The sequence below is a fragment of the Acomys minous genome (genome assembly GCF_964271855.1).
Source record: "Acomys minous genome assembly, chromosome: 10".
In the NCBI taxonomy this organism is placed as follows: domain Eukaryota; kingdom Metazoa; phylum Chordata; class Mammalia; order Rodentia; family Muridae; genus Acomys; species Acomys minous.
The window spans coordinates 94,232,845-94,248,805 of record NC_140491.1 but is presented as its reverse complement, the minus strand read 5'-3'; the positions used below and the strand labels follow the sequence as shown (position 1 = coordinate 94,248,805).

Sequence of the window (15,961 nt, the reverse complement as noted above, 5' to 3'; positions counted from 1 at the left end):
CAGCGGCCCTCACTGTTTACAGGGGTCCCGGTTAGGCTCCACAGGGAGCCGGGTCTGTGCTCTCTGGTCCCAATCACTGCAGTCTTTGGAGGGAGAGATGGCATCCTTCTCTGAGGAGCCTTTCAGGTTGTTGCTGTACTCTGCGAGGAACATGGACAGGGAGACAGCCTGTTTCTAGGTGTCTTCGTCAGCTATAGCAAACTGGACCTATGTTTGGCTGTTTGATAAAATAAAACTTTGGTCGTGTTAACTTGTCTCGTGAGAAAGTCTCCTCTACTTCTTTTCCAGGTTGTCTGACATAGCCTTAAAGTCTACAAATTGTCCATTCTTGGAAGCCACTTTCATTGTATTCCTCTGGTCTATGATCTGCCACCCCCCCACCCCCCCACCCGCCCCCGAGGTGTCTCCATTTGGAGAGGTATCCTAAGAGACACCCTGTGGAAGATGGGTGCAGACATATCCTACTTCAAGTAAGAAAGGAAATTACAGGGTCTCTGCTCATACAATCATGCTCAATGGCAGGGTTTCCTTTGTAGGAAGCCAGGGGCATTGCATTCTGGGGGTACCTATTTCTAAAGAAAAAAAAAAAAGAGCCATCTATCCCAGAGTTTGTTCTGGAAGGCTGGATCCTCAGGCAGAGAAAAGGCTGGTTATGCACAAGGAAGAAAAGCCACTGAAGAAACTGGTTGACATGCTAGCTGGGGCAAGAGTACATCAGCTCTGAGGGCCATAAGGGAAACGTGCCCTAGAACAGCCACAGCCAATAGTCAGTATATCTCACTGTTTGTTTTCTAAAAGTATATTTTAAACGTCTAAAGAAATGGTTTGTGCGTGTGTCTCGATGTGTATGTTTGCCTGTGCAGGTGCGTGTGTGTGGGTTGTGCTTGCTTTTGTGTGTGTGTGTGTGTGTGTGTGTGTGTGTGTGTGTGTGTGTGTGTAGGCCTGAGGGCAACCTCAAATACCATTCCTTGAGTACCAACCACTAGTGTGTGTGTGTTATGTTATTTTACCTTTCTTTCTTTCATCCCCTTTATTTTTAGAAACAGTGTCTCTCAGTGGATCTGGAGGCCACCAATTAAGCTATACTGACTGGCAGGGACCACTAAAGGGCCTCCTGTCCCTCCAACATGCATTCTAGCACTAAGATCATAAGTGGAAGCCACTAAGTCCAGGTGTTGTTGTTGTTGTTTTTCAGATGAGCTCACAGAAATCTAAACCCAGGCTTTCATGTTTGCAAGGCAAGCACTTTACCAAATGGGCTATCTTTCTAGCCCCTGAAAGAAAGTTCTGATGGTAAACACTTTATAATATTATTACAGTGGAAACAAGAAAGGGTACTTTGTTAAAAAAAGAAAAAACAAAAACAAAAAAACAACAACAACAACAAAAAAAGAGGGATAAGGTATCAACCTTCCCCAGAGGCGTTTATGAAAGTAAATTTTTATGCTTTTTTTTTTTTTTGGCCTCCAATGTTAAAGCTGTTTGTTGAGCCTCTTTGCTGATCATTTCCCAGGCTGAAAGAAAATCAAGGTTGACAGCATTGCCCTGGGCAGCTGAATCCCTATAAAAACATCTCTGGTCCTTTTGATGTTTGCTGTCTGCAAAAGTTCTGAGAGACGCGGGAAGGAAGAAAGGAAACGGAAAGAGGGTTTTTAAGCAGTGTTAAGAAGCCAGGCTTTAAGACTCTTGTTTACTTAAATCCTTTGCTGGAGGGAGAGGGGCTCAGTGCACTTTCCAGCAGGACTGTGAAAGCAGGGAAGCCCCACCCCCTTCCTCCTCCCTCCTCCCCCCTCCCCCCTCCCCTCACCCTCATGGCATAGTGTCTACCTGCCCTCTACTGTCCATTATCACAAGGAGTTAAGTCAAAATACCCTGGCTGGGGACTGAAATCTGATAGTGTGGCAGCCTATTTTATTAGCATGGTTTGTGTAAGTTCTCTTTTGGAACTTTGGTCATCAAAAATATTGTATCTCTCCTGAGGTTTCTTCTAAAGTGTCCTCCCGTGAAACTAACTACTCATGTTTATGCTTTTCTTGCCTTTAAAAACATTTTTTTTTCCTGTTCAAATGAAAGCAGAAGAACTTGAGGAAAGCTACTTTGTTAAGCAGGATGCATCATGAATTTCCTTCTTATACAACCATTAAAACGGCCATTTATCATCTCAAGGCATTTTAAAAACTCAAATGCATATTAATCATGAAGCTTCATGGGTTTAATTCACTAATTCAAAAGGGTTTGAGACGCTGTGCAAATCTCCTCATGGTGCCAGGGCACATGTCTTCTCTTGGTCAAGTGCCTGCTGCTGTGTGTACTTTTCAAAAATCCAGTGTAGGGCTCCGCCTTTGTCCACCTGGTGGGCATTCCAACTGCTCTGATGCAGTCATGTGCTCCTGGCTGGGACCAAACACCCAGCCAGAGGAGACAGAAGACTGGGCTTTGCACTTTACAGCTCAATAGGTTCAGCATATCATGGGGGGTAGAGGGAAAATGGCAGCAGTGGCACTTGACTGTGGCAGCAGGAGAAAGAGGTTGCTGGCTCACCTCTGTGTGGATCAGGAAGCAGAGGGAAGGGGCACTGGTCCCTACTCCTTGGTTCATCTTCCATTTTGTCCCATTGTGTTGTCAGGGACTGTAGCCCCTGGGATTATGTCACCCCTATTTTGGAAGAATTTTACCTCCTCAATTAATCCTTTCTAGAAACACACTCACAGATGTAAACAAGTATTTTTCAAAATCTATTTTCTTTTAGTTTCTTACATCTCTTTCTTCCTTCTCCATCCTTTCTCCACGCTGTTATCTTCCACCATCCCTACACCAAGTAAGAGAGAAAGAAGGGTAGAGGATAGAGGGGCGTAGGTCTCTTAGCTACTTCCTGCTGGTTAGCGTCTTTGGGATCCTTGGGGCAAGTCCAATCTTCATTTCAGGATATCTCTAACTTCTTCTTGTCAAATTGCATCAACAACAACCAGGAGCAGTGGGGGGGGGGGGCGGGGGAAGAACACCAGCATTCTTTCTTGGAGCACCCTTCTTTCTCTTTCTCCGGGCTCTAGAATTTATTCCCTCAGAATCTTCAGAATTAAACTATCTGCAGCTGGCAATGAGCCTCTCTAAAAGCCCGCATGAGGCAAATAGCTTACTGCTGCGGACAATCTGAATCAGCCCGTATCCCACACCTGGGATTAAAACAAAACATGTTTACATAACATGACTGAGTTTTGTTTTTTGGTTTTTTTTAAGACACTGCAGCTTTCTACTACAACCAGATATGAGGTCTGTTCTGCTTTTATCCCTCTTCTCTTCCAACCCCTCAAATGATTAAATATCTTACAAAACAAAATGAATTTCATCAGTTTATATAGGTTTTATAGTCTAGCACAGCTAGTGATATATATTTAATATATTGATAATTTTTTTGGTCAATTCCTGTTTCCTGGAGTAGTTGGTAGAATTTCTTTTTATCTCATTCACCATTCATTCTTTCATTCATGGTGTTTATCTTCTATGTCTTATATCCGGTGTTACTTGTGGGAGACTCCAAAGAGATTAAGTCACAGCTATGCTGTGAAGGAAATGCAATGTAGTAATGAGGAAAGACATACAAAGCTATAGCGTGTGCCAGTAAGTGGATATGTGTCTGTGCCCGTTAGTTTCCCAGACAAATCCTGCTTGCTTATAGAAGGCAAGTAACATCCCCTAAACTGGATTCTACTGAAGATTTTTCTGTTACCAAGTAAATTTGGACAATAAACACAGTAAAACTCCCTATTGAAGATTCCTCATATCCACCACCAAAGTACTGTAAAAATGAGCAAGTCCTTTATGAAGACACCCTTTTCATTCCTCCTAGGACTTCCGAACCTTACTTGGATGCCCATATCATGGTCCACATGTCAGTATGCTGTGGGTTACACATCTGCATTCTTTGGGTCATCAGTTGGAGAGATGAACAACTAGGCGCCGTGTCCTTATCTGGCTTGGATCTGGGGACCCTGACTAGGACCAAGGAGGAGATGAAGAAATGACAGACACGTAGACACAGAAGAGGATCAGGTGGTTTGGATTCTCTGATGGAGAAGCCACAGCACCCAGGAAACTCAGCATGTTTATTATGTACAGTTAAAAAGGGTAATGGAATTGTTACATACAGCTGAGCAAGGAGATGGGGTTTCTAATAGAAACAAATGTGGAAATAGGAAAATATGACTGCACTAAGAGGCAGGTTAGCTGATCCTGATAGAAACACTCTCTACAGGGGAACCATATTTAGGCCATAAACATCCGGGGAAGAAAGCTATGGCAGACATGCTCTGCATACACTCTCAACAAGGGCACACAGACTAAAGAAAAGCTTTGTCATCAACCTTCTCAGCTTCATTGGGGGAAGGCTTTGTTATTCCTCCAGGCTGAGATATTGGGGTCCTTGAAATCACCATGCCCATGTAAAGCAATACGCATTTGCTCAGGATGTCACTTACTCCCTAAAGGTTACTGCCCAGCACAGCTAGTGGTAAGCTATTCTTTTATAGAGATTAAAGTATACATGCTCTCCTTTTTCATATATGAAATGTTTATTAGTCAGTACTCCCTCAAACAACTGACAGAGCTTAGGGAGAACAGCACGGGAGTCCAGGATTGGGTCTTTTTTCAGAGAGTCAACAGGTATTTTAGGCCCCTCTCACCCTCCTCCTCCTCCTTTTCCAGCTTCTGACTGTGCACTGATCTAGATGTCCTCCTTATGGATGGACTGGGCATTAGGAGGAAGAGGAGGCCTGGTTACAAGCAGCTCCGGGGTCAGATCTTTCTAGCATCATGACCTCAGAGAGAAGGGTTTCTTTTTCAGTATCCAAAATAGAAATTGCCGAGAAAGATTCTGACTGGCTCAGCTGAAGTCATACACTCATTTAGACTCAGTCGCACTGTATAATGTATTATCGCTGTTGTTGTTGTTGTTGTTGTTGCTATTAGCCATATTCTGACCATAGGTAAATCCTAATTCTCAGTAAGGGGGGAGGTATGTCTGAATTAATTCCTCAAAGAGGTAGCTAGACTAAGGAGCTGCATGCAGTTCTGCAGAAGAGAGTTGACGTCAGTTAGGTAGTGAGTCGGTTGCTTTTCTGTGGCTGTGCTAAAATACCATGACTGTCCTAATTCCTTCCCTATTGCTGTGATAAGACACTCTGACCAAGGCAACTTATAGCAGAAAGAGTTCATCTGGGGGCTTCTAGTGGCAGAGGGCTAGAGTCCATGATGGCAAAGTGGAAGCAGGCAGCTGGAGTAGCAGCTGAGAGATCACATCTTGAGGCACCAGCAGGAGGCAGAAAACATGCTGGCAAGGGCACAAGTCTTTTGAAATCTCCAAGCCTACCCCTACAACAAGGTCACACTTCCTAATCCTTCCCAAACGGCTCTACCCAGTGGGGAATTTAAACATAGGTCTATGTGAAACCACAGTGACCACCACAACTTAAGGAAGGAATGGTTTAGTCTGCCTTTTGGTTCCAGAGGGTAAGAGTCCTTCAATGATGGGAAAACATGGCGGCAAACAGCAGGCATGTCGGCTACAGCCAAGAGCTCACATCTTCATCTGCAAGCACAAAACAGAGAACACATTAGCAATAGGCCGTTAAGCTCTCAAAGCCTTCCTCCCCCAACCCGTGACAGGATTCCTCCAGGAAGGCTGCTCCTTCTCAACTTCCCCAAATAAGTCCTACCAACAGGGGACCAAATATTCAAACACTGGAGCCGCTGGGAGACAATTCTCAACTACTACAGTAAATGCTAGAGAGATTCAAAACAACAGATGTCTACCACAGTGCAGTTTAATTATTAACTTCTAGATGTGGCCATAATAGGCACTTGGCTCTGGCTTTCAATTTCTGTTGGAAGGAGAAGGTTAAAAAGTCATCTATTTTAATATTTAAGTCATTATTTTTAAAAGACATCTTCAACTTATAAGGTAGTTTCTAGGTAATAAATCCACACAGAAAGTCACCTCAGTCATTTCCTTAAGTATATAAGAGACTTTCTTGGCCCCAGCATGTCTTATTGCTCAAAGCAATACATTCTGTGAGTGCTTTTCTTAGGCTTTTAAGTAGCTAAAATGTCTCTACTATGAATATTTTAGGCCAAGAGTTTTTACATTCATGTTGTAAGGTATTATTAGCAGTGAAAACTTAACAGTCTGTCCTTGAGCTATGATGATCTCCAAATAACTGACTGTACAGAATCTTAGCTCTACCCAAGACGCATGTGGCTCACCTCTACGAGGCTGTAAAGAGGCCTTTGGGTTTTTGTTTAGACTTGTCATGAGTTTTCCCAACTTTTTACTGGATGATGTCAGTTGGTTTTATCCATCTCTGCTCGTTGCCCATAAGTCGTTAGCTCTGCACTTAGCCAGCCGTGTACCTCCACTGTTCTTGAGGGACTTATCTGAGAGTAATCCTGAATTCACAGGAAGAAAGATAAAAGATCAAAGGATTTGTAGCTTCGAAGGACAGGAAAGTCCAAGCTTTAGGGGAGCTGGCTATGTTTGGAGTCTGGTTTCTAAGAAAAAAATTTTTTTTTAAAGTGAGAAAATAAGATCCATGTTGGAGCCTTGGGTGAACAGATGTAAAGGAGCTAGTGATAGAGTTTTTGGGGGGAACAGTCAGTAAAAGGGGACAGAGTCCAAGAGAAAGGTGGCTATCGGTGTGGGCATTGCCAACAGGTCTCACAGGGAAAGAGACCTCTGAATGTGCAACTTGGAGCCTGTGGTAACGTTGAAGAGTGGTTTCCAGAGCGTGGAGTGAGCAGAGGCCAGACTGTAGCCAGCATGGACCAAATGAAGAAGGGACTACACACAGAGAGGCCAGCGTCTTCAATTACAAACCAGCTCTGTAAAACGAATAAGGAAAGGAAGATGGCGGGGGTCAGAGCTGATTGATACATTTCTCACTCACTTGAAGAACGTGTATGTATGGGAAAAGAGGACAAATGAGGTTGTTAGAGAGGGAGACTGAAACTAAAGTAAGGAAGAGGCTCCTTTGTGGCGCGTGGTACTAGTGACAACAACTAAATGTATGGGAACAAGAGCTCAGGCTCACGGGGAGGGTGAGAAACCTTGGCAAGGTCATCAGGCCAAGCATGAGAAAGAAACGCCAAAGACCTTTCCAGGTGAAGCAGATCTCTACTCAGGATCCGAATTGCATGTGACCTAAGGAAGGTGAATGCCAAACAGTTAGAGTTAAAAAAAAAAAAAAGATTGCCAAATGTGTTGAATATCTTGTTAACCTTTAAATAAATGTATAACACATTTAACAAAAATTAGGATGGGGACTGGCAGGGTGGGTGTCCAAAGAAAAGAAAGCAAGCTAATCAATGGGTTTTGGTGACTGTGGGACTTTGGTTCCAAAGCCATGGAGAGGATGCAGTAGAAGCTGGTCATGTCTCCTCACCTGGGAGAAAGAGTAGAGGGAGAATTAACTACTTCAGGGAGAGAGAGGGGGGCACGCACAGGCTTAGTCTAGTACCTGGCACATGGTACCCAATAAATAATGTCAAAAATGCAAATTTGCTGAGCTAAAGTTCCAGGTAGGGTCAGGCTGTCTGAGCCCAAACAGGAACCTGCTAGGCAGCCCATAGGAATGGGTCCCCAGAGGTGTGCAGTCTCCAGCCTTTCTCAACAGATACACATGAGCCAAGAGGTTGGAAGCATCAACAAGATCTCCCATGGCAACAGTCATGACTGATGCTGAGCTCCAAGTTCAATCTAAGGGAGTAAATTGTGGAAGAGGTAGGGCCATTGGGAAACAAAAGGCTGTTGGTTACAATTTCGAATAATTGTTATTCAGGGCGGATATGACCTGGGCAGCTAGTATGTTAGCCCAAGGACCATTATAGAGTGAGAGGCACGTAATTGTAAAGTCATTGGGTAAACTTCTGTGATTGTCACTGGGGATCAAAGCAATCAACACCCCCCCCCATAGGCACCCTTTATTTCAGGGGCTGCCGCTGAAGTATTGTCACCTGGAAACACTGTTTTCCAACTGTTGATAGGAGTCATTACAGTGAGGTCATGAGTGTGCTCCAAAAGAGCAGTATTTTATTATCAACTGTGTTAAGACTTCCTGGTGCACATTGATTGGGGGGGGGGGGAAGGACTTTTTGTCAGTTTTATTACTGTTTTAAAACCTTGGCAGATACCACAGTATATATTCCTTACGTTTGCTTAAAATATTATTGGCAAGTTGTATAGGAGAAATTTTGAGGATCCATAAGGATATTAAATGGATTGCATTGCAGAAAGTCAGGTAGAAACCAGTACGAATTGTTTTAGAAAAGGGTGAACAAACAGTGGCAGGAGTGGCCTGTTGGATTGACATGGGGAAAGGCCAATGTGACATTTGCAGCACCCTTCCTGTGCCCTGTCCTTCACACCTCGTTCTACTCGCTCTCCATCGTGAACCCCCAGGTCAAGGCCATATTGCATCACAGGGTGATCTGGATATCTGGCTCAGAACTGATTACAACCAACAAGACATGGGCTCCACTTTCCCTCAGTGGGTTTTGCTGCTGGTGATAAAACACCTACCTTTTTGTGTGGCTCAAAGAACGACTCCTGGAGAGAGAGGGAGAGTGGCTCATGTCTCCTCTTATGAGTGAATATGCTTTGAATTACACCATTCCGCCTAGAGATCACTGAGAGAACTCTAAGTAAGAGCCTGAGGTTTTCAGCTGTCATCAAGATATGTTTTGTTCAGCTGAGGGAAAACAGGCTTAGTAACAACTGTTGTTAAGGCTGCCTATCAACAGCACGGATCACAGCCTGAGAAGGCGGTGGTCACCCAGGGAGCCGGCCATCCATATGTTTTGGGGACACAGTCAGGTAGGAAAGGGCAGGGCTGAATGCCAACAGCATCATCAGAAATTTCTAGTTTGGACTGGACCTGAAGCGTGTAACTGAGATGTGTAGCCCAGAGATGTAAGCCCTGCCTAGGTAGTAATTTGTACTTGGTTTTTGTCTCGATAACAATAGTCAGGTAAAGACCCTTTAATGTATATATTTATCTATGTTGTAGTTCTCAGAATGTGGTCCCCAGGCCAGCCGCATTTGTGTGTTTCAGAAATTTACTGGCAATGCTGATTGCAGGCTCCATTCTTTGTTCTTGAAGCAGAGGCCCCAGGGGAAAGGCAGCCAGCTGCCTAGCCTTCAGGTGACTACTCTAGGCTCAGGCTGATCCGACTGGCATTGTCAGCCAGTCTGGCTCTTGTTCATTAGCCATGTCCGGTGGAATGTCTCACCAAGTATCAGGGCTTGGGCCTCACCAGTAGGATTTGATGGAACTAGTAGATAGGTAGTGCCCGGGCATCAGCTTCCGGTCAGTTCCAGTGGCTCTAATTATGGTGACAGCTAAGAACCATTGTTCCATAGTTATCCAAGAAATGACTCTGCAACCCAGGATGTGATCTCCCAAAACTGACTTATCGAAATCAATTTGGCTCTTGCTAGAGTGTTGACTCAGTCTTTTGTATACGAAGCCAGCCATAAAGCAAGTAAAACGTCACAGGATGGGAACATTTCTCTTCTCTTCTCTTCTCCATTGTGTCCTGAGCACTGGAAGCAGGGTTTGGCATGGAGAGGATGGGAAGGTAACAGTGCAGATGAATCCCATTGAGTCATTGGGAACTGGGGCCCAAGAGTCTCACAAAGGAGCAAGCTGGAAGAATGGCTTCTGTCTGGGGCTGGCCTGTGCTCACCAGTCCCTGGTCCTACGGACGCGCTCTGAGGCCTCTTTGTTCTTGCTTCAGGCACATCTGTACCAGGATGTCACTGCCTTGAGTCAAGACTTACATAACTATTTGTGGGGTTCAGTCTCTGCTGATGTTCTTCCCAGAGCTGAATGGAGCTGATTCTCCCCTTCTGTGGAGCTAGAGGGGCGAGGCACAGTGGTGTGACCGCGAGTTTCTTGTTTGCTCTGGACAGACTCCTAGTCAGAAGGCCCTGGCTCCTGACTCACCTCTGTTGATTTATACATTGTTCCATGGATGCCTCATAGATAATGGGACGGTCTCCCTCATTTGGTGGCAAGAATAACCTTCTGAGTGAGATGTTAGCCCGGAATGGATTTCTCAACAGGTAAAAACCCATTGGCCAAGATGCTGCTGCTGCAGTCCCTCTGGCAGGGAGGCCTGGGCAGGTACCTGTGTTGAAGTTCATGACTTCAACTCTATGGTGAAAGTTTGTTTATAGACAGAGTTTGTTCAGCAGAGCAAATCACATGCCTGGTACACCGGAATGGGAAAGCTCAGTGTTGGCTCGTACCCTAGCTAAAATTTTTGGCTTTCTGCTCTACTTCACTTACTGCTTAGGTTGTCCTATGAGAATGTTCTTGTTTCTGAACCGCAATGCTTGCCACCGTGTGCCCTTCATGGCCAGCCTCTCTTCAAACCCCCACCCCCACTCCCTTGGTTGCCGTAGCTGTTTGGATGGCAGTTACCCCATGATTCTAGATAGCGTGGTCTGGATCGGAAGTTGTTTCTGCACCTTGAGGTCCACTCATTTCTGAGAGCCCAGTACGCATTCAAGTCTCCTCAATCATCTATGGATTCCTTATGTCTACATGAAAGCTTACTGTCCCCCCAACCTCACAAAGGCCTGGAAGCTCAAAATGTCCCTTCTCAGATTATTGTTAATGTCTGGCCTGACTAGGCAGCAGCTGTTGCTTATAAACAATGTGATGACTCTCCTCCCCCAAGAGAAGTTGCAAATGCCTCTTTTGCAGTACAGTACGTTCCACCTCTGTAGACTCAGGGAGCATAAAAGAGTAAGAAATGAATGCAAGGCTCCTGTTTGGGGATTCAGTGCACAGCTTAAAAACTATTGAGTTTAGCCATTTCCTGACATTGACTTTCATAGCAACAGTTTAATTTGGAGAAAATCTGCTACCTCAAATGACTAAAAGTATTTATGTGGAAAATTTTCCAAGTGATTGGCTTTACTGTGTTGCTATTTTCTTTCCCCATGAATACGTGAGTATTTGGCTTTCTCCCAAGAGGGCTTTTCTGCATCACTTCTCTTCAGGAAAAGACAATTTTCTATCCGGAGTAGAAGTAGTTCCAGGAGTCTTCCTCTTTTAAGCAAAATATTGTCTGAGTTTAAGCCAGAGCATTGGTAAAAATTTAGAATCAACTGTGTCTGGAGCGCCCTTGAATTTTCTCCGAGATTAAGGTCATCTGAATAACCTTGGGTGCATTCCTTGTAGAGTGACTGGCTTGTGCTTCCTGCAGCCCTGCCCTGTGCCTAGCCTCCGCCTGCAGCAGTCTTACTAAAAGCGTCTTCTCCACTGTCTTCCTTCTTCCTTACTCCTCTATGTCTTCAGCTACCTTGCCAGTGTCTGCCCTCGCCCACATCAGCAATGATCCCCCATAATCCAATGCAATAAGTAATGTTGGATTATAATCCATCTTTCTGTAACATGCGACATCTTGGATCTCATTTTCCTTACCTTCTTGAGACTGTTTATTCCTCTTTATTTTCTTAAATAGTTTCCTCTTTCTTTGTTTCCTTCTTATGTGTTGTTTCCTTGTTTCCTAATTCTCTTCAAGCCCTACACTCATATCCTGGAAGGCAGCTGTAATGATTAAAAACTAAGATTCCGCGCAACAGCTATGATATGGAGAAGTTTATTTGTAGGAGCATGGGAGAGCAGGAAAGGAGAGGCTCCACGCACCACAAAGGGAGTGAGGAAGAGATAATGAGAGAGACAGACAGACAGAACAAGAGGAGAGGGAGAGGGAGAGGGAGAGGGAGAGGGAGAGAGAGAGAGAGAGAGAGAGAGAGAGAGAGAGAGAGAGAGAGAGAGAGAGATGGGTTTTTCCTCTTTTATAATCCTAAGCAGGGGCCACACCTAGTGGCAGGCAGGTGATGACATCATAGGTTGCTAGGCAGACTGGGCCAGGTAGGCTAACAGCAGCCACCTTCCCTGCGACTCTAGTTCCGATCTGCTGACAGAGTTTCCCCATCCTTGTCTAGCTCAGGTCCAAGAACCAGTTTTGTGCCAATCTGAAGCTTGCTCCCTGTTTCTCTTTTAAGTTCCCAGTCTCGGGGCTGGACACTCTGGTTTGCCAGGAAACCGTAATTTCTTCCTATCTCTTATCCCTTCCCTGGCCCTAGAAAGCAAGCCCTTTCTAGTTATTGTATTTCTTCCATGTCTTAAATTCACATCTTCCCTGACTTCCTGCCAGTGTCTCTTTCTCCCACAGGATGAGAAACGACCATCTCTGATCTCGATTGCTCTCTCTTGCCTCTTTATCATCCATCGTGCATTCTCCAATCCCAGTTCTCTGATCAAAACCTCTCCTCTCTCCTGCTTGCAAAGCCCCACAGTGTGACTATCTTATGCCCTCAGCCTGAGGTCCTGTCACCTTTCATTTCCCCATATTTGTATTTTGGCCTTACTGGATTTCTTTTCAGTCCCTTAAACCTACCGTGGTGTCTCATCTCTGGACTTTCACATGATCCATTCTTCCCAGTCCACTGCTTCTGTTTTTCCACCTCTTTTGAGTGTTACGTTCAGAACGCTCCTCACATAGGCTACCAAGTCTGGCGAAGTTACCTCCCCCAATGGCTTTTTGCCTCACTGTCTCATCAAAGCACGCCTCCCGGCAACCAGGCCACCTCACAGTTGCCCCATCTTGAAACTTCTGTTAGAGTGTCTGCTGTGCAAAGACTGCTGTTGACTGCTCACTGTACGTGCCTAATGCAATGTTTGATTCACGGCTGGCACTGAGCTCAATAAATATCTATTAAATGAAGAATGAGCTTCAAACTGAACTGTGAGCCAGCCTTCTCCGTCATACAGATATAAATAAATGCCATAGCCTCATTTTCAGTTTCTTCCTCACTAGTCCCCTGGCAAGGACGACTATTATTTTCCCACAAAGCAGACAAAAACTTTGTTGCAGACAAAGCAACCTATATATCCCACAGGAAGAGAAACTTTCCGAGGTTCTGAGAATTAGCATATGGTAATTGGCAAGTACCAGGGTATCTTTTAATTGAACCTTCACAGAAGTTCACTTAGCTTGTACTCAGTGCTTAAATTGAGTAGAACCTCACTAGGGAGGTTGTGTCATGTCACGCCTTAGTGAAAACGGAGAGAATGAAAAATACAGCTTCCCACACGGGGGCGGGGAGAGAGGGAGGCATGCTGATCTGTGGCCCCTGAATCCTCATGTTGTGTTGGTACTGACTCCTGACACCGAAGAGCATGTTAGTATAGGCGTGACTTTCAGAGGAGTCTAGGACTGCCCTTCTCAGATCCCATTGAAACTTTCCTATTTCACTCGCTTTCCTTCTGTCTCTCTCCCTGTCGTCTCCATTATTGCCAGTTCACGAGCAAGCAGAACTTCAAGAGCATCCCTCCCAGAAGCACATCTGAGGAAATGGTGCGACGGCCAGGCTCGATCCAACACAGCTGTGCTGTGATCTCTGCCACCATTTACTTACTTGGTTCTGGCCTTTCGGAGACCAGGATAAGATAAGAGAGGTGCTCGTTCTCAGCTGCCGGCCCCACCCTGACCGTCTCCCCCTTCTCTGCTCCCTATCACTCCTTACTTCTCCAAACCCTCGGGACCCGGCTCAGATGTTCCTCCTCCACGAAGCTTTTCGCACCACCTGAACAGAACCTCAACAACCCACCAAGCGGCCGCTTCGCTTTTCTCCCACTCCAGGGGACCGTATTTGTACCTCCCCGCGGAGTCCGAACACCTCGTTCGGTTCTTAGGCATGTCTTGTTTCTATGTTAAGTTATCAACTTTACGGAAGCCTCCTTTTCTCAGCACACCCACACTGTCTAGCACAGTAGGTGTTCAGGGGCGAGGGATGTGGGAGAAGAGAGCTGGAGAGGAGGACAGCGCAGAGGTTAATTGCAGGGGGTGGGAGGGTGAAGGCAAAGCTTGGGCTGAGAACAGGCATTCTGGGTTACGGTTTCTGCTGTGCTACTTAATGAGCATGAGGCTTTAGACAAATTACACCATTTGTCTGTGCCTCCATCTCTGTATCTGTGAAAGATAAAATTATATATACAAAATTACACCCCTACCTATGATTGTTGTGAAGTCTATCCAGGTAATCATAAAGCACTTAGTATAAGACTTTTTGACTCGGGAGCACTCAGAAGATATCAGAATCTCCAGCAAGGGCTAGCGAAGCTGTCGCCATAGAAAATATTACTGTGTATACCAAAGGCAAAGAGCATTTGTGACTAATATGACAAAGCAGGTTGAATCTAAGCTGTCGCCAGTAGAAGACCTGCATGGGCTAATCCTCCTGAGAACCCAGGTGCCTGCTTTTTTGAAATGGTGAATCTCATTGCTCTAACTCAATAGAATCGGTTTGACAAGAAGCCAGCAATGGCCAAGGCTACTCAATACTCAATGCAGGCCACAGAGAGGGCTAGTTGAGCTCACAGCATTGAGCTCTGTTTTGATGCACCCTGCTTTAATGTCTGATGACTACGAAGGAGATGAAAAACTAACGCTGAAGGGGAAAAGTCATGTTTTTGCTGCCATCTACAGATGTCAGAGTGCATTTTTAAAAAGCTTTTTTTTTTTACATGCCCACAAGCCCATTTCACCGAATGAGACTGTATATGAAGCATAGTTTAAGTTCTAGTAACCTAAATAATTTAAGCACATTATTACAGTAATTTATTTTACCCTGCTTTCTAAAACTATGCACATTTCATAAGGAATTCAGTCTTTATAGTTTCTCGAGTTGTGTTCAAACTTGTCATCAGAAGGCTGTGTCCTAACGCAGGGTTGGGTGATGATTGCTCAGGGCACCTTAGCTGTAGCTATGGCAGCTAAGCCGACAGGGTCAGCGTTTTAAATGGTGGCAGACAAGACTGAGCTCGGTTGGATCTTACTCCAGGCTTTCCTGTATCTTTCTGCTGACTAGAATTACTGTAAATTGCCTCTCATTGTTTGACTGTGAGAAATCAAAACAAGTAAAAATCAAGCCGTGGGAGTGATGTCCCTTTTGAGATGGCTCCCGTTGCGCTCTTGTCTGAGTACCGTGTGAGTTAATTATGGCCCACCTACCTGTCCTGTGTCTCTTTTCAAAAGGGTTACATATAGACAAGACTTATTGGAGAAGCGTTTGATGGAAAGAAAAAGAATGGCCCTTCAAGAAGTTCAGGAAGAAGAAGAGAGAGAGAGGCGGCTGGAAGCTCTTCGAAAACAGGTGTTTTCAATGTGGAAGTTTTCGGCTCTTTTCAATGTTGCTAAGTGTGCTAATGATATATATATATATATATTTTTACTGGGACTTGGTTCATGACATCTGCCATACAAAATGAAACTTTTCCAAATGAGGGCATGGTGTTCATTCCCAGGAGCCAGTTAGGTTTATGTTGAACCAGGTCCAGTTACTTAATATAGTTAAAGAAGTGTATCGGCAGCATTTAAAAAGCTCTCCCAAGATTTAAATGTGTCTGTATCTCCTCCACTTCCTTATCCAAACAGTATCTGTTTGCAGCGGTGAAACTCTATTTCCAATCAAAGGACTTCACTGTCCTCAAAAATGTGGCAGAGCAAGATAATCCACTCTTGAGTGGGAACCTTTGCTTGGAAGAATCCCACAGTCAACAAGCCTGTTAAGCATCACTTTACAAATACCCCTTTTGTACCAAATTAAAGGCCTCCCACTGCCTTGCCTAATAAAGGTAGGCAAATGTAGATGAAAGTAGTCCATAGCAAACAAGGTTTAAGAGATTGGGAAATGTGAAACAGTTTCTTTGGTAATTTTTCTGAACTTTGACCCCGGAATGATTTGTTGAGCTGGTAACTGTACAACCTAGCCAATGGGAAGTGGCTGTGTAGTTCCCTAAGTGAGTGGATGCTGCACAGAGCCACACATGACAGTTGACCTTGGATGTCCTTCCACACTGGAACAGCTGGTTAAATACTCAATGGCAGAGAA

General features: G+C 44.8%; 1 protein-coding gene across 1 annotated transcript in view; it reads left to right on the top strand.

The window, feature by feature from the left end:
* Positions 1-15,961, top strand: part of CCDC148 (coiled-coil domain containing 148) — a 281,360-nt gene that overhangs the window by 232,729 nt on the left and 32,670 nt on the right. Inside the window, exon 16 of the mRNA XM_084799663.1 lies at positions 15,106-15,223. Coding sequence (XP_084655789.1) covers positions 15,106-15,223 — 118 coding nt within the window. The remainder of the gene's footprint in view (positions 1-15,105; positions 15,224-15,961) is intronic.